Source organism: Lipotes vexillifer, unplaced genomic scaffold (genome assembly GCF_000442215.2).
Source record: "Lipotes vexillifer unplaced genomic scaffold, Lipotes_vexillifer_v1.1 scaffold778, whole genome shotgun sequence".
Lineage (NCBI taxonomy): Eukaryota > Metazoa > Chordata > Mammalia > Artiodactyla > Lipotidae > Lipotes > Lipotes vexillifer.
In genome coordinates, this window is record NW_006774127.1 from 2086144 (window position 1) to 2111717 (window position 25574).

Here is a 25574-nt window from a genome sequence, read left to right on the forward strand (position 1 = left end):
CATTATATTTACCTTTCTGGTGTTGTTGGTTTCTTCATGTCTTTGGTTATTATCTAGTTTCTAGTACCTGAAGAACTCTCTTCTTGTAGAGTGAGTTTGCTGACAATGGATTCTCTCAGGTTTTGTTTATCTGAGAATGTCTTAATTTCTCCATTTTATTATAATTTGCCATGTATAGAATTCTAGCTTGACAAACTTGCTATCAGCATTTTAAATACGTCATTTATGCTTTCTGGGGATAAATCAGCTCTTGATCTTGTTGAGGACTTGTGTATGGTGAGTTGCTTCTCTTTTCCTGATTTCAAGATTCTCTTTTTGTTTTTGGCTTCCAACGTTTTATGATGTGTCTAAGTGTGGATCTCTTGGAGTTTTTCCTGTTTGAAGTTCATTAAGCTTCTCAGAGGTGTAGATTAATTTCTTCATCAAATTTACAATGTTTTTGGAAATCATTTCTTCAAATATACTTTCTGCCCTTCTCTCTCTCTTTTCCATTCTATTATGCATATGCTGTTGATCTGTAAGGCTCTGTTAAGTTTAATCTTCATTTTTTTGTTGTTTTTTTAAAAAAAACACACAGTCTTTATTTCCCTCAAAGCGGGTGCACTATTCCTGGAAGTACAGTAATATCTGGGTCAATGCATGGAGTGGATGGAGCAAGTTCTATTCCATCTCCTAGTTCCAAAAATCCATTTAATATATTGTCCTTGGATAGAGGATGAGTCAGATATTAAACTGATAGGAATAGCTACTATTCTTGCTTCTTGGCCTTTTGGCTAAGATCTATTCATTCTTTTTTCCCCTCATGCTGGTTAATCTCAATGGACCCATCTTTAAGTTCACTGATGATTTGTTCTGTGTCTAAGACATCATTCTTATGTCTCTAAGACATCATTCTTAGACTTTCCTTTAGTTCTTTAGACATGCTTTCCTTTAGTTCTTTGAGCATATTTAAAGTCTTTGTCTAGTAAGTCCAATGTCTGGGCTCCTCAGGGACAGTTTCTATTAATTGCCTTGTTTTTTGCTTGTATACGTGCTATACTTTGAATGTCTTGTAATTTCTTTAACAACTAGTCATTTAAAATAATGTGGCAACTTTGGATATAAGATCTGCCCCCCACCCCTTGCCCAGGCTTTGTTGTTGTTGCTCATTGTTTGTTCGTTCAGTGACTTTTGAGTTGATTTTGTAAAGTTTGTATTCTTTGTCATGTGTAGGCACTGAATTCTCTGCTCAGTTAGCTTAGTGGTCAGCTAATGATTGGACAGAGATTTCCTTACACACTTGGAAGCAAAAATTCACCCAGTCTTTGCCAAGGCATTCTGTGTGCATGTTGGGGCATGCCTTCAACATTCAACCAGGAAGTTGACAATGCTGCCTTAAACCTTCACTTCCTGCTTGCACAGAGCCTCAAAGTCAGCCAGAGGTGAGACCTCAGGGTCTTCTCCATTTTCTGTGAGCATGTGCAACAGTTCTATAGAGGCACGTGACCTTCTAGATTTTCAGGAACATGGCGGAGTTCTCAAAGCCCCAATGAACATCTCATTCCCAGCTTTGCCTTTTAAGTTTTTTGGTTAGTCTCTTGTTTGTCCCCAACTGTTATCTAACCCCCCCACCCCTCACCCCAAGCAGCTGTGAAGTTGAACAACTTCCTCTAACTGTTTTTAACAAATACCTCCAGGGAAAAGACTTTTTGCATTGTGTGAGCTCTGAGTCAAATAAAATAGAATCTTACAAATCGGATCTCCCAGGAAACCACGAGAAGCATCGAATAATAAGAATTCTCTGGGAATGAGGCTTTAAGGGAGCACTAACCTGTTCTGCCTCCTCCAGTGGCTGCTGGGCTGTTGGTTTTCAAAGCTACCACAGAGCTGGGGGAGGAGTGGGAATAAGGCAAGGCAAAATGCCATAAGCCTTGCTGTTCTTACTGAGATTTAGACATTTTTCTTGAATAAACCCTTTTCAGCTTGAAAAAAACAAATTGCTGCAAACCTTTGGTCAGTTTCCAGAGTTCTAAAAAAGTTGATTCTATTTTTCAGGTTTCTTGTTGCTTTTATGGAGGAGAGAATTTTGAGGTCTTTGTTCTCCCGTTTTTGCTGCCACCCACTAGCATGTTCTTACAGCATGGGATAAAAAGGTGCTGGGGATCCAAGGGATGATAGGAATTACCTATCCCCCAGAGCATGGGGAGTGTCCCACAAATCAGGGAGACCACCAAATGTTCTTCCTTCCCCTAATACAGACCAGCATACACATTTAGACATAGTGTTCAAGCCAGCTTCTTCTAATCAGATAGATGGCTAGACTAGATGACCTGTGGTTCCTTTTGGCAGAGACTCTGACTTGAATGTATGTCTCCTTGCAGGTCAGCCTCACCCTGCAAGAAATAATCAATGGTGTCAATGCCTCAGATCCAGAACTATGTTTCCAGGCCACCCAGGCAGCCAGGTATCGCCAAACAGACTTGTATTGTTGACAGATGCATAGCTAGAAATGGGCTCCAGCAGCCTATTTGGTTTCTTGGCAGTGGCAAAATGCCCACACAATATAAGAAAAGGCCAGTCCATCCAAAAGTAAGATGAGATTGCTCCTCTGCACTGTCCTTGAGAACAACTTAAGATATGCAAGTGTGGTCAGAGATGAATGGCTTAATTGAAATTGGCCTCAACAGGAATGGCGGCTCATAGATAATAACTAAAGGGAAAAATATTGCTTCATCGCTGCAGAGTGCTACAGGCTGAACTCTAGGATATGAAGGAGCTCTGGCCCAGGGGGTTGTTGCATTTGATAGTTAGGAATGCCAAGAACATCCATAAAGGAGGTTCTTCTCACCTGCCTCACAGGACATGTTCTTGTCTTTTCTCTTACACTGCAAAGGAAAATGCTATCCCGGGAAAAGAACCCTCCTCTGAAGCTGATTGTTGATGCAGGGCTCATTCCCAGGCTGGTGGAGTTCCTGAAGTCATCCCTTCATCCCCGCTTGCAGCTCGAGGCAGCCTGGGCTCTGACCAATATTGCCTCCGGTACTTCGGAGCTGACTCGTGCTGTCGTGGACGGAGGGGCCATCCAGCCCTTGGTTGAGCTCCTGTCTTCCCCTCATATGACTGTGTGTGAACAGGCAGTGTGGGCCCTTGGTAATATAGCAGGTGAGCCTCTCCCCTCGGTGGGGGGCAGGGAGCAAAGAAAATGGTGGGCCTTGTGAGTAGCATGCGATGGGAATTCTTTGGGTAGTATTGTAGATCAGACACTTTAAGTATAAATACCTAGCAATGCTGCGAAGAGTAGAACGGGCCTTTCTGAAATTCAGAGTCAAGTTCAGAGGCCAAAACTTGAAGCTGAAGCTAGAAGGCATGGTATGTTCTGAAGCTCCAGGCTGCCTAGGGACACCTGCCAAGACTGGGGTCCTACAGCCTCAGGGCTTAGTGGCTTCAGGAACAAAAGACAAGTCTTTGGCTTATGAAATGTGGGGATTTTATGACAGACCCTTACATCACCCAGTACCCTAAAAGAATTCTACCTTCAGTGAAAGTTGCCCAGGGAATACACACGGAAATGTCTGCTTAGTTTAGGATAAAAGTCTCCCCTGAAAACGCAATCCTAAGACTGGCCTCGTGGATTTGGGACTGGATGCTGTATTCCCTGCGTGGTCCGGGAAAACACAAGCTGGGGAGTGAGTGCTGTCAGGTTAGGAACTCCAGGATCCCTGGCTGAATATAAATGTGACGCTCTCTGGGGGAAACAAACTCAGTCAGGCCCCTCAGGATTTTGACAAATTAAGATCAGCCAAATATTAGCAATTTCAAGTTCAGAAAGTCAACAATCCACTATGACTGAGTCAGCAGAAGCAAACAATGTGATTAGACCTCCAAGGACTTCAGAGGATGGAATTAGCAAACACAGAATATAAAATAAGTCTACTTTTTAAAAGCTTGCAGAAATAAAGCAACTATTACAGAGATTTCATCTCTCATTTTGCTTAGTGCAGTAAGGAACAGGCAAAATCGAGTGGTGTAGTATAACTTATACCTTGCCTGATGGTTGAAGAATTACAGGCTGAGATGTCTAGGGTCTAAAATTGGTATTCTAGCCAAAGTAGCAGACAACTGATGGCTAGAATCTGTCCATCTCCCAGACTTTGTTCTGAGTTGCATTTGGAAGTTACTGCCCCATGTCAAAGCCTTCTGGGAAGACAATTTGGTCCATAGTGGCCTTTGTCTCCTGAGAACCATGCTGTGAAATGCCACCAGCATTTACAGCGCGCTGCCTGGGCCCAGTTGGCTGGCTCCTTGATGGGTCCAGAGACTCTGCTTATAGCAATCCCTGCTGTGTGGTGCCTGATTTCCATGTCAGGCCATCTACTCAACCAACATGTCAGAGACCCAGGGTCTAGTTCATGGCTATACTATCTACTTGCCCAACCCAGGAATGAGTTTTGGCCTCTCCCCCTTTGCAGAGACTTGTGAAGAATTACTCACCCACCCCAGGACTCTCCCCAGGCACCAAGGGTAGGGGTTCCCTCTTTGAGTGTCATGTTCTTGTCTATTTGTAGGTGATGGACCAAAATTCAGAGATGACGTTATCTTGAGTGATGCCATTCCACATCTGCTGACCCTGGTTTCATCAAGTATACCAGTGAATGTCTTTTTAAAATTAATTTTATTTATTCATTTATTTATTTGGCTGCGTCGGGTCTTAGTTGCGGCATGCGGGCTCTTCATTGCGGTGCACAGGCTTCTCTGTAGTTGTGGTGCATGGGGTCAGTAGGTGCAGTGTGCGGCTTAGTTGCCCCGTGGCATGTGGGATCTTAGTTCCCTGACCAGGAATTGAACCCGCGTCCCCTGCATTGGAAGGCAGATTCTTAACCACTGGACCACCAGGGAGGTCCCCAGTGAGTGTCTTTTTAATGAGGTAACCTAGTTAGGTAACAGGTTCCCAAAGTTGGGAAATGGGGTATGTAATTCCAAGCCAGTGCTAGGCCATGTGGTTACTGCCCAGCCCCCTAACGATAGCAATGATGAACAAGGCCTAGGACTGAATATTACTTTGGGTAGAAGTTGATCCAAATTTGTCCTCAAGGGCAGTAGTGCTGATCTTTCTTTGCGGGGGTCGTTGGGGATTAGAAGAGATCCATTCAAGTTTTTCTAAGCTTACAATCCTGCAAAAGTAGATGACTGAGCTCTCTGTTCCAGGGGCACAGACAGAATTAGTGGCTCACCAGTTCTGTTCCTGGGTAATACATAGGGCCTAGGTTGGAAGCTTGGGGTCCAAGTTGATTGCTGTGGCAACACTAGAGGACTCCCTGGGTTAGAAATGAAATTTGGGTTCTAGATTTGCCTCAGACAAAAATGAAGAGAAGGCAGCTTCCAAAAGTCAAGGGAATACATTCCCTGCCTTCAAGGCGAGAGAGAACCTGATATGGTTGAACCGGAAGAAGGCTGGCATGACCAAGGGAGCTTGCAAGGAGAGAGCAATATAAGATGACAAGTAGGGCGAGTGACTTAGACATCATCTTGGTGGCAAAAGGAAGGCTTTGGAGGATTTCAAGGCAGGAGGTAAAGTGGCCTGATTTTCCAGAAAGACCATTCTGGCTGCTTGCTGTAGGATTACAGCAGAGGGAGATGGAGAAGCAGATGGACCTGGGTTGCTTCTGTGATGGGCATAGAAGGGGGAGACAGAAAGAAGCGAGGATGCCCTCGGGTTTCAGGTTAGTTTGTTTAGAGCACTGTCCTCCTAGAGATGTGGGGAGGATAGAGGGAAGAAGGAATCGGAGCCTTAGTTGTACCTATTAAGTTGAAGCCAGTGAGAGGCACCATTGCAGCAACAACAGATAGATGGATATGCAGGTCTATCTAGATGATTGTGCATGTATGTGTCATCCAGCTGGGCAAGGTCAGCCAGAGCAGGGATCAGCCAATCTAACCTGGCCAACTGCTTGTTTTTTTAAATAAAGTTTTATTTATTTGAAATAAACAGCCACGCCCATTCATTTACATACATATTGTCTATGGCTTTTGCAGTGTTACGAGTGCAGAATGGATAAGTTGCAACAGAGACCACGTGGCCTGCAAAGTTGAAAAACTTAACTATCTGGCCTTTTACAGAAAAAGTTGGCTGACCTCTGCTCTAGAGTGTGAGGAAAACCAAGATCAAGTCCCGAGGGCTCTGAAATTCAGAACTCAGTAGGACCTGCTAAGAAGAATGAGAAGAAACAGCCCATTTGGCAATACAACACCAGGCTTGGTGTCGCAGATGGCAAAAAGAGCTTTTTCAAAAAGCTTGGATTTGGTGACTTGGAAGGAGCTTATTTCATCACTAACTCCAAAGAAGTAGGGGGAGAAACCAGACTAGAGGGGTAGAAGAAGAAGATAGACGGATGCCTCCTTGAGGATTGATTCTGAAAAACAGAAGTGGGGTGATGGCTGGAGAGGTGCCAAGAGTAGGGGTTGAATGTCGCAGAGTGTGTTTCTATACTGGTGGGACTGATCCAGAGGAGAGAGGTGATCCTGGGGACGGATGGGAAGACTGATCTTCAAATAGAAGGTCAAAAACGTGGTTAGGACATGTTGGTAGAGTTCATAGGCTGGTGGGAAGACGAAGTAACTCCTGCTTGATCTTTGTTTCATCAATGAGAAATGAAATTAAGTTATCAATCGAGTCAAGTGGGGAAGGACATTTTGAAGAATATAAGGAAACCTCCATCTGACGTTTGCATATAAAACAAAACAAAGCTCATTCTCTGCGTTCCGCCTATACTTATTACCTAGAATAAATTCCTGTTTGAAGCTCAAATGCTTGGGTTCATGCGGGTCAATCCTATTGATCAAAGATGGTCAGGACACATTGCCATTGGTGTTTTCCTTCTTTGCACCCCTTGCTGGAGACAGTCTCCTCGTTACAGGTCACATTCCTGCGGAACATCACGTGGACCTTGTCCAACCTGTGCCGGAACAAGAACCCATACCCTTCTGATCACGCAGTGAAGCAGATGTTGCCCGCCCTCTTCCATCTCCTGTGGCACCCAGACGAAGAGGTTCTCTCGGACACCTGCTGGGCTCTGTCCTACCTCACCGACGGCTGCGATACACGCATCGGCCAAGTGGTGGACACAGGGGTCCTGCCCAGGCTGGTTGAGCTCATGAGCAGCTCAGAACTCAATGTCTTGGTAAGTGTCCCGGGTCATGTCGGTCTCTGTAGGGGCCTTCAGATTAGAGTCTGTGGGTCATCGTCACTCGAGCAGGTTCTGTTCTCTCTCACCCCCAAGCCTTCCCCAGCTGACACTCATCCTTTACCTGGAACAAAGTTGTTCATCTGCATTTCCCTGGTCTCTGCTACTCTGTAGCCAAAGACTTGAATCGACTTTGATCCAAAATCCTAGTGGGTATTCAGTGACTTACTTTTTCTTGGTCTGATAACTAGAAAAGATAGAAGAGCACCAATTAAAATTCCTTATAATCCCTCCACCCAGTGAACTATTCTTTTGTGGCCTTTCATTCTACTGGTCTATGCATGTAGATGTTAACAAGTTGGTGTGCATGTTTGTGTGTCTGTGTGTGTGTTTTAACGTGAAGCTCGTAACATGTGAATTTCTTACTCAAGTATAAAAGATAATTCCTCCTTATCCTCTCCCCAGCTGGCTCTCTTAGACTACTTCAGATATAGGTGAAAAGTAAGTAAAACCAAGGTCAAATACTTGACTCTGAGACATATGTCACTTACATAATATACTTCTTGAAAATGTAGCTTGAAGCGTGGGTGCCCCTTTTGATTTCTATGCCTAATAGTGTATATTACGCAGTCTTAGCCATCATCTGTTCTGAGATGAGGGTAGCATTCCTCAGAAGTCAAGGTTAGTTTGGGGATAGTGCTGGGGGCATGGAAGGTGTGAAGACAGCATCTTCAAGAAGTTGTTTATCGTGGGGGCTTAGGGCCCAACTGCGGCAGTCCTGGCAAGGCTGTGATTGGCCTATGGCACTTCTAACATCTCTCACTCGAGTAGCAGATACCTAGCATGATAGGCTAGGAAAACTCTAGAACTGTTGATGGGCTGTGCTGGGGCTGCCACTACCATGCAGAGAAACCAAAATAAATCCACAGTCAGCCCTCCTAGGACAGTTGTCTTAAGCCCAATCATAGACCCATCCTGGGGACCTTCAAAGTTATTGAGAGAAGCTTTATGAATACACCAAAACAAAAATGCCACTGAGATTTCACTAGCTCTAATAACATATACAACAGAAACTTTTTTTTTAAGTGAGGTTAATTATAGGGACCAGCCTCATTCCCAAAGTGGTTTGTGGTTGTTGACTAGTTACTTATTTATTTATTTTAATTTATTTATTTATATTTTATTTTTGGCTGCATTAGGTCTTTGTTGCTTCGCGCGGGCTTTCTCTAGTTGCGGTGAGCGGGGGCTACTCTTGGTTGTGGAGCGCGGGCTTCTCATTGCGGTGGCTTCTCTTGTTGTGAAGCACAGGCTCTAGGCGCGCGGGCTTCAGTAGTTGTGGCTCACGGGCTCAGTAACTGTAGCTCGCGGGCTCTCGAGCGCAGGCTCAGTAGTTGTGGCACACTGGCTTAGCTGCTCCACAGCATATGGGATCTTCCCACACTAGGGCTGGAACCCGTGTCCCCTGCATTGGCAGGTGGATTCTTAACCACTGCGCCACCAGGGAAGTCCCTACAACAGAAACTTGATACTCGTGCTAAAGACAAATTCAGTAGAAATTATTACATTGTAAAGACAACCATCAATTTACCAATTTTCCCAATGTAAGGATATGAAAAGGAGAGCATCATTTGATAATATATCTCTTGACCTCTATACCACTTGAGCTGGAACTACTGGGAGGCTAGCGAGTACCTTTAAACTCTGTAAACAGCCATGGATGCACAGAATTAATAAGGATCGTGGATATAATCATTGTTCACAGGCTTCCAGAAAGCCATCAGCACAGCACAATGGATGTTTGGGAGGGCACGGAGCTTGGTGCAATGTTCACCTTCCACGGTGATGAATTCATGGTACTTGGTGACACTTTCTCACCTTGTTCTTCCAGACCCCCTCTCTGCGCACTGTGGGGAACATTGTCACAGGGACGGACCACCAGACCCAGCTGGCCCTGGACGCGGGCATCCTAGCTGTGCTGCCCCAGCTCCTCACACACCCCCGCTCCTCCATCCAGAAGGAGGCAGCCTGGGCCCTAAGCAACGTGGCCGCGGGGCCCCGCCAGCACATCCAGCAGCTGATCGCTTGCGGTGTGCTGCCTCCCTTGGTGGCTGTTCTAGAAAACGTAAGTGGCCCATGTGACAAAAGTTTACTCTCCAGCGGACCCTGTGTTGAACTTTAGCTCTTCAGAGGCAGGCTGAGAAGCAAAACTAATTGAGATCACGACGAACCTATGAAACATTAAGTTTCCTAACTCTCCCTGAAAAAAAGAAAGGGGCATCCCCATTTTGAACAATCCATTAAAAATTTAGAAGGCTCAGCAAGCATTGGCCAGTGAAAAGGTGATCCCACAGCTCAAATATCCAGAGGAATCTTGAGCTGGTAAATACTGGCTTATCTCTAGCGTTAAAAGAATGTGCCATCTACTCTCCTTGGCTAAAAGGGATGAGGTTTGGTTTGGTTTTGTTTTAGGAGGAAAAACGTATCGGGTTACAGTGATATTATACACTGAAGAGAGGTGACCTTTGCAGTGTAAAAATCACATTGATGAAAGGGGTAATATATATAGAAAATCCAGATATAACAGTAGAAATACGATAAAGCTTCCTTCTTCCTCCTGATTCCCACTTCCTTTCCCAGGACAATTACGAGGGTCAGCATTTCTTTTTGTCACCTTTTAGTGGATGAGCTACATTTAAACCATCGACTTGTGAAACAAGTCAGGAGTGGTGACCTGGGGTTGCGGACAGAGGTTACTGAGTAGGATGGGGAAAAGGAGGCACCGGCCGTGTCCTGCTCTCAGGTTGGCTGGTGGGTTCCCAGGTGTGCATTAGGTACGAAAAGGTAGCCCAGGTTTGCTATCCAACTCATGGCATCTTCCAGTCTATTGGACACTTCCTATCCTGCTGTGAGTCTGTACATATTCTAATCAGAAACATCTAGTCAGAATTAAGGAGTAATCTTTTTTCAAACTGCACCTTTTGAACTATAGCTTGCTTGGAGCCATACGTTTTTTGTATTGTTTTTTTGGTGTTTTTTTTTTTAACTTTGTTTTAAACTGAGTCAGTTTTCCCCAGCTATAAAATGGGAATAAATCCTCCTTCAAAGGGATAGAAGGATCTGTGATAAATGACTCCCTTCTCTCTGGGCCAAGTGCTTTTTATAAATGTAAGGGATGCATTGAGTGATATTTCAGTGGCTTTCCTCTGTCCCCTCCAGACTGTGTGCTCAACTTTGTAGCTCTGGAGCTTCTTGTCCAAAGTTTTACTGGAGCAGAAAGACTAGAAATGTAGCCATGGGTCACTATAACCTAAAATCCCTAATTTGTATTGATTGGGTCATGTTGGTTCTCTTTTTCCGATAACCTGACTTAAGAAAGTGAATCTGTTTGAACTTAGAACCTCCCTCTAAGACCCCACATGAGTCTGCCTTCCCTCCTCCTTGGCTTCTCAAAGATACTGTCTTCTGCTCAAAAACTGAAGGCAGGTTGCCAAGGGATTCTGTGTAAATTGCACATATAGTTCTGGGAATTAGGTAGTCCAGCCTACCTAGAAATTGGACCATGTTTGCATCACTATATTTAAATTCTTCAGAATCTGTCAAGAATGGAAATGTTCTGTCTCTGCAGGGAGAATTTAAAGTCCAGAAAGAAGCTGTGTGGACAGTGGCTAACTTCACAACTGGGGGCACCGTGGACCAGTTGATCCAGCTTGTCCAGGCTGGAGTCCTGGAGCCACTAATAAATCTTCTCACCATCCCAGACACCAAAATTGTTCTCATCATTCTCGACATCCTCTTTTTTATCCTCCAGGTGAGCTGTTCTGAACAGGTGGGTTTCTAAATAGCAGTCTCTAAATTAAGATGTTTAATTTGGTCCTTAAAACCTAACTAGGATTCTCTTTTCCTCGCTACCTCCCTTTGTCCACACATCCTGTGGATGACAAGACAAGAGGCCTTTCAACAAAGGTCCATCATCTTCATTTTCTCAGATAAGTGTTTGTGTGCCCAGCACTGTTTTAGATGTTCAGAAAATGACAAAGCAAAGTCCTTGTTCTATAGAGCTTATGTATTAGCGGGGAGGGGAACAGACACATCAGATAGAGAGTTATGGGTAAAATATGTCTGATAGAGGGGTAGTTACTGATGGCCCAGAGTGGAGAGGAGATGGTGATCTCTTATATGTAGTAGTTAGGAGAAACTTCACTGAGGAAGGACGTTTGAGCAAAGACCTGAAAGAAGTAAGCGAGTCCTGTGGATACCTGGGAAAGAGCACGCTAGGTGAAGGAAACCTTAAAAAGCAAGGAGTGGGTGTGTGGCCAGAGCAGAACAAAGGGATGAAAGGTGGTGGGAAACAGGCTCAAGGGACCCAGGGGCCAGATCACGGAAGGTCTGTGAGAACGTGGACTTGCTCTGAGTGAGATGGAGAAACCAATCAAAGGTCTGAAGCAAGGAAAAAAATAGTCAGTGAGCCACGTGACTGGCTCTTTTGGAAGACTGAAACATAGAATATACTTGAAGGAAGCAGCAGGATGTTAGCGATGATAGATCTCGAGGGACCATACTAGAGTTCCTTTTCCATTCAGCTATGTGGCTGGGAAAATGGACTACCAAGCCTTGAATTAGAATTCTAGAAAAGTCTTATTTCTGAAATGTAAGTTAAGCCAATATTTACATACTATTTGTGTCGGTTGTATACTGAACAACAAATTACTCCTTGGTGGCTTAAAACAAACATTTATTACCTCACATGGTTTCTGGGGTTAGGAATCTGGAGGCAGCATAGTTGGATGGTTCTGGCTCAGGGTCTTTCATGAAGTTCAAGATGGAAACTGGGGCTGCAGTTTCATCTGAAGGCTTGGTGGAGGCTGGAGGATCAGCTTCCAAGATGACTCACTCACATGCCTAGAAAGTTATTCTTACCACATGGATTCCCTGGGACTGCTTGAGTGCCCTCACATCATGGCATCTGGCTTCCCCTGAAGCAAGTGACCTTAGAAAGCAAAGTGGAAGCCCCAATGTCTTTTATGACCTGTAAAGGAGGTTATTTCAACAGCATCCTATTGGTTACACAGATCAGTCCATTTCAACATGGGAGGGGGCTACACAGAGGCATAAATACCCAGAGGCTGGGATCATCTCAGGCCATCGTGGAGGCTGGCAATATTCATTTGATTAAGGTCTTTTTATATGTGACTAAGCCATTTGAAAAGTTTTAAAGTAACACCGGAGGACTCCTTTTATTTATTTATATTTATTTATTTTTGGCTGTGCTGGGTCTTCATTGCTATGTGCAGGCTTTCTCTAGTTGCAGCTGCTCTTCATTGTGGTGCATGGGCTTCTCATTGTGGTGGCTTCTTTTGTTGCAGAGCACGGGCTCTAGGCGTGAGGGCTTCGGTAGTTGTATCACGTGGGCTCAGTAGTTGCGGCACACGGGCCCCAGAGTATGTGGGCTTCAGTAGTTGCGGCTTCGGGGCTCAGTAGTTGCGACTTGGGGGCTCTAGAGCACTGGCTTAATAGTTGTGGTACATGGGCTTAGTTGCTCTGTGGCATGTGGGACCTTCCCAGACCAGAGCTCGAACCTGTGTCTTCTGAATTGGCAGGCAGATGCTTAACCACTGGACCACCAGGGAAGTCCCCAGAGGACTCCTTTTAAAAGCTCACTTAAAGCATCCTTTTCATGTAACTGTCCTGGAAAGAGCTGACCTGAGTCAAGAACAGATTGGAAACAGCCCAATTAGACGCTTAGACTTTGAGCAAATCACAGACACAGAGTACCCACTTGGCAGCCAGAGGCGAAGTTGGACATAAAAAATGTGTGAAAGCACACTTGAGGGGCTATAGAAATTTAAGTTCATCTCATTCATTTGAATTAAACACTTGGGATTTTTTTTCTTGGGAGAGTCTGGGCAAATCCCATCTAACGGACCAGTGAAGCCCCTATATCAGATAGTGGCACATGGGACACTGAGAAAAATCAAGATGAGATAGAAAACAGTTTCAAGTGGGCAGCAGAGTGCAGTTGTGGTTGTCTGAAGTAACTTGGGGGCCATCTGCTGTTCTGTCAAAGTCCAGAATCCTTCTCCAGGGCTCCTAATGCCCTGGGGCATCCCCCACTTCCCAGTTTTCTTGAAGGCTCACCTAGCACATTGGTTCTTACCTCCATTTTTTCACTGAAAGACAAGAGCTCATTTTGGATGTACAGATAGGACTAGAAGGTATCAAGGCTTAGATAAAAGTGAAAACTCTCATCAGATAAATTATGGCCTAAACAATATTTAATTTGATCCATAGGAAGGTTTGGGTTTTTTGTTTGTTCGTTTGTTTTTTTTTATTACTGTTCACAAAATAGTCAGCAGAACCCTACAGGATGACAAAGTTGTTTCTTTCTCTCTCTCCACTTCCCCCAAATATTCTGTTTATCTGGGCCACTCCCTTTTCTATAAATATGCAGCACTTATTCCCTCACAACTTTGTCCTTGCCATCCCTTCTCTTGGGGATGCTGTTACCCTGTGATGGACCCTGGCACCATACTATCCATTAAGAACTTGATACTTTCCAAGCCTCTTGTACACATCTTCTTCCTATAAATTAAAACTCTGATCATTTATTATACTTTCTTTTTTAAATTAATTTTTTATTGAAGTAGAGATACTTTACAATGTGTTAACTTCCGCTGAACAGCAAAGTGATTCAGTTATACAAATATATATGTTCTTTTTTATATTCTTTTCCAATATGGTTTATCCCAGGATATTATACTTTCTGTACTACAGCAATTATTGTCTCCCCCGATAGTGTGAGTTATGAAAAGCCTTTCTCTAAATCCTACCTTTATTTCTAGTTTTGTGTTCCTTGCTCGTAGTATATGTACAAATGTTGAGTGAGTGAATACCCATGGATGAGAAATCCAATGGTCAGCATTGGATTAAATCAAATCACATCATTTGTTTCCAGAGACCTCATGAGTTGCCATGGTGTGGCTTCTGTCACCCAGGGTCTCCTGCCCGACCCCTCAAGGCTTTCCAGGGAGTGCAGGGCCAGAACATCTGCGTTTACGTAGCATCACTTGAACATTCTTTTCTCTGTTTTTAAAACAATCTCTATTAATTAGAAGGGAGATACCTACCAAATAGTGTTTAGTGATGGATATATAGATGATGGTATATTCAGCAAAAAAAAAAAATACTGTATTTTGTGCAGTGAAGATAAACCTCAGTAGACAGATGACAAATATCCAAAATGAGAGGAAGACAATGCAGTTTTAAATCGGTCTAGGAAAATAACACTACAACTGCCCATTCTGGAGTGGGTGGCTTTCGTCCGATTCTGCTGAGGTGAAGCCCCAAGTCCTAAGGGCTTTGGTGCAGAGTCTCACTCTTCTATGGCCCACAGGCAGCAGAGAAGATTTCTCAGAAGGAAAACATGTGTCTGCTGATAGAAGGACTCGGTGGGATTGATAGAATTGAGGCTTTGCAACTTCACGAGAACCATCAGATTGCCCTGACTGCTCTGAACATTACTGAGAGACACTTCTCTGAGGTAAGTGCCCAGACCTCCTGGGCAGGTGATCACCTGGCAGGTACCTGAGCTGTTCCTGGGATGTGGGTGATGGACAGGTGGGCTTCTCTCATGACTTGGCCCTGAGTTTCTCCCCATCCATGTTATCCAGGCCACCTTTGAGTGGCAGCTTCATGGCTCCTGGAAGCTGTTCTAGACCCATTAGTCTCATAGAAGTTTGTCCTGCTGCCTCTGGTGTAGAATTTCACTCGTTTTTGTTTTTGCTTTCCCCTACTTGCGTCTCTTAGGGGAGGGAGAGGGGGAAGAAAGGAGTATGATGCTAAAGTGACTTTGTACTGAGAAATACAAACAATGAAGGCAGGCCCAGCTTTTGAACAAACTTTTTTGCTACTTACTGCATTTTGTCTCTTTCCAGAATATGTTGATTGGGAATGAACTCAACAAAAGGCTCCCAGAATTCCTGCAGGAGCAGAGAATAGTGATCAGAGAGCATTAGATACTTTTTTAAAGCTTTTTATTATAGTAAAACATATGTAACATAAAATTTACCATGTAGATCTTTTTTTTTTTTTTTTTAATTTTTGGCCACACCCCACAGCATGTGGGATCTTAGTTCCCTGGCCAGGGATCACACTGCAGCCCCCACACTGGAAGGCAGAGTCTTAATCACTAGACCACTGGGGAAGTCCCTACCATGTAAATCATTTGTAAGTGTACAGTTCACAGGCATTAGGTACATTTCACACTGCTGTGCAACCATCACCACCGTCCATCTCCAGAACTTTTCCAAATGAAAACTCTGTCCCCATTAAACAATAAATGCCCTGTTTCCCACCCCCACCCCCACTCCCCGCCAGGCCCTGGTAACCACCATCTTACTTTCTGTTTCTGTGAATTTGACTACTAAGTGCCTCATAAGCGGAATTGTATGGTATTTGTCCTTTTGTGACTGGCTTTTTTCACTTAGCATAATGTCTTCAAGTTTCATCTGTGCTGTAGCATTTGTCAAAATTTCTCCCCTTAAGCCTAAATAATACTCTATTGTATGGATATACTACATTTTGTTCATCTATTCACTGATGGACTTGGGTTGTCCTTTTGGCTATTATGAATAATGCTGCTATGAATATGGAAGTACAGATATGTCCGAATTCCTCCTTTTATCTCCTTGGGGTAGATACCCAGAAGTGGAATTGTTGGATCATATGGTAATTTTGTTTTTCATGTTTGAGGAACCACCATATTGCTATCCATAGTGTATATACCATTTTACATCAACACACAAAGGTTCCCATTTATCAACATCTTCACCAATGCTTGTTTTTTGTTTCTTTTTGTTGTTGTATTTTTGTTTGTTTATTTTCTTGTGTTTTGTTTTTTGATCATAGCCATTTTAATGGGTATGAAGTGGTATCCCATTGTGGTTTTTCGCTTCCAGTTTTACTGAGATATAATTGACATAGAGCACTGTATAAGTTTAAGGTGTACAGCATAATGATTTGAGGTACATATATCATGAAATGATTAGCACAATTAGTTCAGTGAACATCCGTCATATCATAGGTATAAAATAAAAGAAATAGAAGAAAAAATTTTTTTCCTTGTGATGAGAACTCTTAAGATTTACTCTAACAACTTTCGTATATAACATACAGCAGTGTCTTTTTAATTAATTAATTTCTGTATTTTTGGCTGCATTGGGTCTTTGTTGCTGCGCACAGGCTTTCTCTAGTTGCGGCGAGTGGGGGCTACTCTTTGTCGTGGTGGCTTCTCATTGTGGTGGCTTCTCTTGCTGCAGACCACGGGCTGTAGGCACGTGGGCTTCAGTAGTTGTGGCTTGTGAGCTCTAGAGCGTAGGCTCAGTAGTTGCGCACACAGGCTTAGTTGCTCTGCGGCATGTGGGATCTTCCTGGACCAGGGATCAAACCTGTGTCCCTTGCATTGGCAGGCAGATTCCCTTGCATTGGCAGGCAGATTCTTAACCACTGCACCACCAGGGAAGTCCAAGCAGCGTTAATTATATTACTCATATTGCACATTACATCCCTAATAACTATTTATCTTATAACTAGAAGTTTTTACCCTTTGATCGCCTTCATCCAATTTGCCTTCCCCTCCCACCCCCCCACCTCTGGTTACCACAAATCTGATCTCTTTTTCTATGAGTCTGCTTGTTTTTGAAGTATAATTAACCTATAACACTACGTTAGTTCCTGATACACAGTATAGTGATTTGATATTTCTATACCTTTTTAAATGTATAGGAAATGATCAAGGTAAGTCTAGTTACCATATGTTGCCATACAAAGATATTACATATTACTATATTCCCCATACTGTATATTTCATACCCATGACTCATTTATATTATAACTAGAAGTTTATACTTCTTAATCTCCCTCACCTATTTCTTTCACCCCCCTTCCCTCTGGCAACCACCTGTTTGTTCTCTCTACCTATGACTCTGTTTCTGTTGTGTTTGTTTTGCTTTTTAGATTCCATATATAAGTGAAATCATACAGTATTTGTGTTTGTCTGACTTACTTCACTTAGCACAGTGCCCTATAGGTCCATCCATATTGTTGCAAGTGGCAAGATTTCATTCTTTTTATGGGCGAGTAATGTTCCATTGTGTGTGTGTGTGTGTGTGTGTGTGTGTGTGTGTGTGTATCATATCATTTATCCATTCATCTATCAGTGGGCACTTAGGTTGCTTCCATATTTTGGCTATTGTAAATAATGCTGCTATAAACATTGGGATGCATGTATCTTTTCATATTAGTGTCTTCATTTTCTTTGGGTATACACCCAGGAGTGGAATTACCGTATCACATGGTGGTTCTGTTTTTAATTTTTTTGAGGAACCTCCATACTCTTTTCCACAGTGGCTGCACCATCTTACATTCCCACCAGCAGTGCACGAGGGTTCCCTTATTCTCCACACCCTCGCCAGCACTTTTTGTTGTTGTTGTTGTTGCGGTACGCGGGCCTCTCACTGTTGTGGCCTCTCGCGTTGTGGAGCACAGGCTCCGGACGCGCAGGCTCAGCGGCCATGGCTCATGGGCCCAGCCGCTCCGGGGCATGTGGGATCTTCCCGGACCGGGGCACGAACCCGTGTCCCCTGCATCTGCAGGTGGACTCTCAACCACTGTGCCACCAGGGAAGCCCTATTTGTTGTATTTTTAATAATGGTCATTGTGACAGGTGTGAGGTGATATCTCATTGTGGTTTTGATTTGCAATTTCCTTGATGATTGGTGATGCTGAGCATCTTTTCATGTGCCTGTTGGCCATCTGTATGTCTTCTTTGGGAAAATATCTATTCAGTTCCTCTGCCCATTTTTTTTTTTTTTTTTTTTTTTCTTGCGTTATGCGGGCCTCTCACTGTTGTGGCCTCTCCCATTTGCGGAGCACAGGCTCCGGACGCGCAGGCTCAGTGGCCATGGCTCACGGGCCCAGCCGCTCCGCGGCATGTGGGATCTTCCCGAAACGGGGCACGAACCCGCGTCTCCTGCATCGGCAGGCGGACTCTCAAGCACTGCGCCACCAGGGAAGCCCCCTCTGCCCATTTTTAATCAGGTTTTTTTTTTGATGCTGAGTTATATGAGTTGTATATTTTGGATATTAACCCCATATCAGGTATATCGTTTGCAAATATCTTTGTCCATCCAGTAGGCAGCCCTTTTCATTTTGTTGGTAGTTTTCTTTGCTATGCAAAAAGCTTTTTCATTTTCTATAGTACCATTTGTTTGCTTTTGTTTCCCTTACCTGAGGAGACCTATCAAAAAAAAATATTACTAAGACTGGTGTCTGTGTTTTCTTCCAGAAGTTTTATGGTTTCAGGTTTTATATTTAAGTCTTTAATCCATTTTGAGTTTATTTTTGTATATGGTTTGAGAAAGTAGTACAGTTTGATTCTTTTGTATGTAAACTGTCCAGTTTTCCCAGCACCATTTTTTGAAGAGGCTCCTTTCTCCATTGTATAGTCTCGCCTCCTTTGTCATAGATTCATTGACTCTTTGTAGTTTTCCATTAGATATTTTTCATACGAGGAAGGTGAGATCAAAGTTCCTAAGTGGCCAGGTAAACATGGGACTAGGGGTTTACACTCTGTTTGGTGTCAAAGTTGAATCATTAGCAAAATCCAGAGCCATACAGTAAATATGACCAGATTGGTTCCTCTTCCTAATGAGTGGCAGCTAATCTTAGTTTGGGACCAAGAGGATGCTCTCAAAGCAGAGAAGACCCAGAACAGTGATTAGCATCTTCTGGGTTAAAGCATCCTAAGAAAATCTTGTAATTAGGAAACTCATCCCTTAAAGGGGAGACGGCTCCTGAGGACTCCTCCAAGGGCTCCAAGTTAAAGACTTCTGATCTAGAAGCAATTGCTACACCTATCATACCCTTAACTCAATGTAAGGTTAATGTTCTTTATAGCAAAACTGCTTTTAAAAATAAACCAGACACAGGGGACTTCCCTGGAGGTCCAGTGGTTAAGACTCTGCCCTTCCAATGCGGGGGGCGCAGGTTCGATCCCTGGTTGGGGGAACTGGATCCCACATGCCACGCGGTGCGGCCAAAAAAAAAAAAAAAAAGCCAGACACAAAAGGACAAATGCTGTATGATTTCACATACATGAGGGACCTGGAGTGGTCAAATTCATAGAGACAGGAAGTAAAAGGGTAGTTGCCAGAGGCTGAGAGGGAGATGGGAATGGGGAGTTGTTTAATGGGTACAGAATTTTGGTTTGAAATGATGATGAAGCTCTGGAGACAGATGGTGGTGGTGGCAAAGTAATGCCACTGAATTGTCTACTTCGTGGTGAAAAAGGGTAAATTTTATGGGATGTATGTTTCACCACATGCACAAACTGCATTTAAGGTCCATCCTGAGCAATAGTTCAATGCTTCTCTCCTTTGATCTCTCCTCTGAGGGAGCCTCAAGTCTGACAGAGCAAATTCTAATCCACAGAAGATGTGAAGGAGTCAATTGTGCAGGAATAATGTGCTGAGAGCCTGGAGGTATAACAGTGTCTCTTCTCCCCTGAAGGAAGAAGAAACTGGCACAGTCTTACCAGCCCGGGACCAAGGTGATGAATTCTTAAAGCACTTAACAAACACATACCAAAGCTCCACAACTCCTAAATCAGGGACCAGACCCAAAGAGTCACCCCTTTAAGAACCCCTTCCCCTTGGTGTACCACAGGTATAAAGCTTTTAAAATTTGAATGATAATAAAAATTTCTACACTTTCACCTCCATCTATCAAAAATGCAGTTAAACCACTTGTACCTTAAAGCCATGTGGAATCCATCTCCTAAGAACATGTGGTTTAGTGGTTACCTTTCAGGATCTTCAAGGAAGATCTTCAGAGTGGGATGGTCTATAGCTACCTAGACAAACTTTGAGTTGCTGTTTAACCAGTATTTCTTATATTTATTTGACTATGGGCCCCCTTCCCTTTTCCTTGTCATGTAATGCCTGTTAATATAGAACATTCTTCAAGGAGAGCTGGGTGGGCAGTGGTCAAAGGGAGAGAGTGACTGCGATGGGAAAGACCTAGAAACACAGTACTAGGTGGTGTGGGAATGGATGTGGGGTATGTTTAAAGGAGGATTGGACTCGATTTGATGTGAGTGTAGAGATTAAATCAAGTTATATTTTGCTGTAAAGTGCCACACGGAAATGTCATGCCCAAAGCACGGTCTTTGCTGGTCCTTGACAGGTAAGGAGGAAAGATGTGTGGGTGTCCATCCAAAATATGGCTGGAAGGCAGTTCGTGGTCTCACAAGCTTCTCATCCAGTGGTGAGAACAAATCTATGATTCAGTGGACACTGGGCTTTCCAGTCAGTATCTCATCTCCTTTTGGGGTGACTCCGCCAGCTGCTGAGGGCTGTATTGGGGGGATGGGATCCTCTAAGGGCTCTGCTCTCCCACACGGAAATGGAGGGGACCTGAGAGATTCCTCTCAACTCCCTCTTTTGTTCATCAGCTCAGAACCTCCTAGTTGGGCACATCTTTGGCTAAGCAGAATCTCATTCTCTGAGGACCTTGAATCTGAGACCCAGGCATTGAGCCCAGAAGAAACAGAGAATTGGGAAGTGTTTGCTTCAGCAGCAAGGCTTTACACTCAGTGGAATGGATGTCCTCAGGGGTTGCCTGCTTCCTGCTTCTCCAAGGCTGCCCTTTGGTCCTATACATTCTCCCATATTCCTCCCATAGATTGTCTTATATATAGAGAGATATATATCTTGGCTGTGCCACGCAGCTTTCAGGATCTTAGTTCCCTGACCAGGGATCGAACCCTGGCCACGGCAGTGAAAACGCTGAGTCCCAACCGCTGGATCACCAGGGAATTCCCTAGATTGTCTTTTTTAAAGTAGCTATAGTTGGTTTCTGTTGCTTGCAGCTGGAAGAATCTTAACTGACACACATGAAGAGTGAAAAACTAAACCATACTAGTTATTATTTAAATCCAAAAGCTCTATTACATCTCATTCTGTCAAGATAGTGTATAAAATTTGAATTTTTAAGTTAAAAATATGCAAAAAATATATAAATTATATATCAGATATATTACTAGTGTATATATAATATCTTATCTATTATATATAAATATACTTTAAAAAAATGAAATACAAAACAAAGAATGGGGAAAAAAGGTAATCCTTCCACTCCAGCACAACTTTTTTTTTTTTTGCCACACCATGCGCCATGTGGGATCTTAGTTCCCCGACCAGGGTCCCCAGCACAACTAGTTTTATGTTTGCAGTTTCCCTTCCAGTTTGAGTCAACATACCCCTCCCTTTTTTTTTTAAACCTGATTCGGATCTTAAAACATCACTTTTTCCCCCTATCAGAGGGGAAGGCAGAAGGTGAGGTGGCTTACAAAAATACTTCTTTGAGAGAAAAAAATTTTAATTAAAAAAAGTTTGGGGCTTCCCCGGTGGCGCAGTGGTTGAGAGTCCGCCTGCCGATGCTAGGGGACGCGGGTTCCTGCCCCGGTCCGGGAGGATCCCACGTGCCGCGGAGCGGCTGGGCCCGTGAGCCATGGCCACTGAGCCTGCGCGTCCGGAGCCTGTGCTCCGCAACGGGAGAGGCCACAACAATGAGAGGCCCGCGTACCGCAAAAAAAAAAAAAAAAAGTTTGAAGCCCTGTCAAGGTTAGTCACTGTTGCCCAACTGGTCTGGCCTTGCTGGCTCTTAATTGTTAGCCTCTTCTCTCTCAGCTATTCTTTACTAAAATTGCACAGCAAAGGAGTATTTATAGTTTAAAGATACTGATACCAACTTGTCTAGCAGCGTTTTAAATACAGGAGTTATTTGCCTATTGTACATGGTTTGGGTGCAAAGAGATGGAGTTAGTCACCTTCTGGCTGGATGCCCGCGTGCTTGGACTAGGCATGTTGCAGTGACGGGCAGAGAAGCAGAGAGGAAGGAAGGAATAACTGGCTCTGTCAATTTCACGATGTAAAAGCTAACGGAAAAACTCTGACCCTCATGCATTTACCCCCAATTTGTTATATACTGTAGAAGAAATGTCAGTCTCTTGGTTAACCACGTACGACCCATAATTCATCTGCTGTTTTTCTGAAACGTGGAGTGACTGTTTAACCATAATAGCACGTGACCCTTTAGGCATAGCAGAGAAGATAACTGGACTTGAAGTCGCAAGCTCTGGACTCCAGACCTGGCTCCTTTTCTAAATCCTCTGCTCTCTTTGTGCCTCACCCATCAATTCTCGTTCCTTTGGTCTTCAGGTTTTCATCTGTGAAATAAGGATTAGATAAGTTAATAGTCATATAATGTTTGCATGTATTTTATTTTACATGAGACTCATGACCTGAGAAGTAGGTGAGGCAAAAATGATCAATTTCCAAGTAAAGAAGCTGGAGCTCACAAGGTTATCTAATTTGTCTTGCATCTTTTAGTAAGGGACAGAGCAGGGCCTCAGGTACCACCTGACTGCAGGGCAGCTTGCTTCTTCCAGAACAAGTGATCTGACAGTGTGTGCATGGGAGAGAAAAAGAGAGAGTGCCCAAGAGAGAAGCCATAGACCTTTATAACCTAATCTCAGAAGGGATATAGCATCCCTCCTGCCATCTGCTATTGGTTGTACAAACGAACCCTCATAGAAAGTGGGAGGGGCTACACAGGTGTGTGCGACCAGGAGACAGGGATCACTGGATGCCACCTTGGAGGCTGGCTACCACGCTCTGCCATGCTACCATATGTTTGCATTTTAAAAGACCTCATTTAGGTGGTAGCCTAGAGCCCGTGAAGTCTCAGCAAAGAAATAGAAGAGATGAAGAAGAACCAAATGGAAATTTTAGAACTGAAAAATACGATAACTGAAACTACAACTTTACTGGATGGGCTCAATAGCAGAATGGAGGAGACAGAGGAAAGAACCGGGCGACTTGAAGAGAGAACATTAGAAAGAAGCACCTAGATCCAACTACCAGTTTACAGGAAATCCAGAGGACAGAGGAAAATGTGAAGCTGCACTTCAGATATGCCATCGGCAAAATCCAGACTGGAAGAAACTCTGCAGGACAGACAACTCAGTTTCCTCATTTAATAAATTTCAAATAAAAAATTGCACACTGAGGGAACCTATAAAAGACATATTGACCAGCTGGAATGTGTATTTGTATTTGTATTCTGATTACAACAAATGTAAAAATAAAACACATTGGACATTTGAGACATTGGAAACTTGAACATTGAATTGAGGTTTGATATTAAATAATTGTTAATTTTTTAGGTTTAATATTAGGGTTATGTTAATTTAAAATGTCATTTTAAAGAGATATGTACTGAATGATTACAGATGCAATGATGTTTGGAATTTGTTTCAAAGTAATATGGGATAAGGGAAGTAGAAAAGAAATATATTTAGTGTATCCGACAGTGTGGTGATGGCTGGTGATGGGTCCATGGTAGGGGTAGTTATTATACTATTCTGGATTTTTTTTGCCCTGTGTGGATATTTGAAGTTCTCCATAATTAAAAGTTAAAAAGAAACCCTTATGTCCTCTTACTCCAGGGGGCTGATCATCTGACCCTTCCCCTGGCAGTAAATTGGAAGTTTTCTCAATTGGGTAAAAAAAGTCTTTGTACTAGAATACATTGGGCAATGTTGAAAGCAGATTTATCATGCTGAATGCAGGGGAATTAAATAAATTACATAGGGAACAGTGAGCACCCCCTCATCCCCACACCCCACTGGGTAAATGGAATGCTCTCAGCCAGGTGCAGATCCTCCAAGTAGGAGACTAGAAGATCCTTCTTTGGGAAATCTGACCACCGCAAGAGAAAAGACCTAAAGACACTGGTGTTGTGGGCTCCACAAGGAAACAGTCAGATTATCCCAGGGTCTCAGAGCTTCTGATCAGCTTTTTAGTACCTCACTCTTAAATGAACAGGCCAAGGGCCACCAGGAATCATCAAACATTTGAGGAAGGTCTTTGACATAATAGAGTCAAAACAAATAGCACTGGTGGGAGATTTGGAAGAAAAGCCATACAAAGAAAAAAAATTAAACAATCCTGGTATTATTAGTATACTCAAGAGATTAGCTATTGCTTCCAAGAAGCAAAAATAGGATGCTATTTAAAAAAACCCAAGAACAAAAAGTACTCTTAGAAATTAAAAATACATAGTAGAAATGAAAAACTCAACAGTAGGGTTGGAAGATGAAGTTGAGGAAATCTCTCATAAAATAGGGCAAAATGATGAAGATAAAATAAAAAAGGTTATATAAATCTTGGAATCCAGGAGGTCCAAAATCTGAATAGAGCTATTCCAGAAGTAGAGAATGAAAAAATAGAGAAAAGAAAATTATCACAGAAATAATTCGTGTATTTCCCAAAGCAGAGGAAAACATTTCCAAACTGAAAGGATCCAGCAAGGGGTCCAGAAAAATGCATGAAAATTAACCTATGCCTAAAGCACATCATCACTGTGAAATTTCAAAACTCTGGTAAAAGAAAAGATCCTACAAATTTCCAGAGAGTAAAAATAAATCATGTATAAAAGATCGAGAATCAGAATGACTTTCTTCTTACTCACCTGCTGGTCATGAAACCTTTTATCAGACCCAGTCAGCTAATCTATTCATGGGAGAATCCTAATGGGAACACATAGATGTATATATATAAGAAATCTGAACCAACTGTTCAGAAAAATTAACCCAGGCTCCTGTTGTTAAATTTGCATGATCAAGCACAAGAAGAAAATCAGCATGATGAAACAGAAATGTCAAATGCCAAATGAAATAACAACTTTCGCTCGAAGACATATAATTCAGAGAAGGTAGGGGGAATTAAATCTCTAACTTATATTCTCAACAGGTTTGAGAAGCTAGATATTGCAGCCATAAAACAAGAAGATTCTATGAACGAGGAACAATCTGAGAAATTGAATGATTGCCAGGAAAAAAAATCCAAGAGAATGGTTTGAAGATAAAGATAAGGAAATCTTTTAGATTACTGACCAGAAAGTTACAGAGAGATGAAAAAGTTGGGAGAAAAATAAGAGACAGGATCGATTCAGGAGGCCCATCATCTGAGTACATGGAGTTCCAAAAAAAAAAGACAAAGGAGAAAACACAGGGGAAGACATTACCAGAGATATCATGAAAGAAAACTTATCAGAATTGAAGGAATCTCTAGGTTGAAGGGCTCACTGGATGCCAAGCAGAATAAATAAGAAAAAGACCAATACCTACATTCAATGCTGTGAAATTTCAGAATGCCAAGAATAAACAGAAGATCCTAAAAATTTCCAGAAAGAAAAAATGTTACCTTCAAAAGAATGAGAATCAGACTAACATCAGATTTCTCTCTGGGAACACAGAATGCTAGAAGATTATGGAAAAATGCCTTCAAAGTTCTG

The 25574-nt window shown here is 42.9% G+C and overlaps 1 protein-coding gene across 1 annotated transcript in view; it reads left to right on the forward strand.

Moving 5' to 3' along the window:
- KPNA7 (karyopherin subunit alpha 7) overlaps nt 1-19933 on the forward strand; it is a 40419-nt gene extending 20486 nt beyond the window's left edge. The window contains exons 4-11 of the mRNA XM_007448861.1: nt 2361-2443; nt 2873-3141; nt 4545-4627; nt 6894-7157; nt 9049-9282; nt 10786-10968; nt 14551-14697; nt 19725-19933. Coding sequence (XP_007448923.1) covers nt 2361-2443; nt 2873-3141; nt 4545-4627; nt 6894-7157; nt 9049-9282; nt 10786-10968; nt 14551-14697; nt 19725-19853 — 1392 coding nt within the window. The 3' untranslated portion in view covers nt 19854-19933. The remainder of the gene's footprint in view (nt 1-2360; nt 2444-2872; nt 3142-4544; nt 4628-6893; nt 7158-9048; nt 9283-10785; nt 10969-14550; nt 14698-19724) is intronic.
- The last annotated feature ends 5641 nt before the right edge of the window (nt 19934-25574 follow it).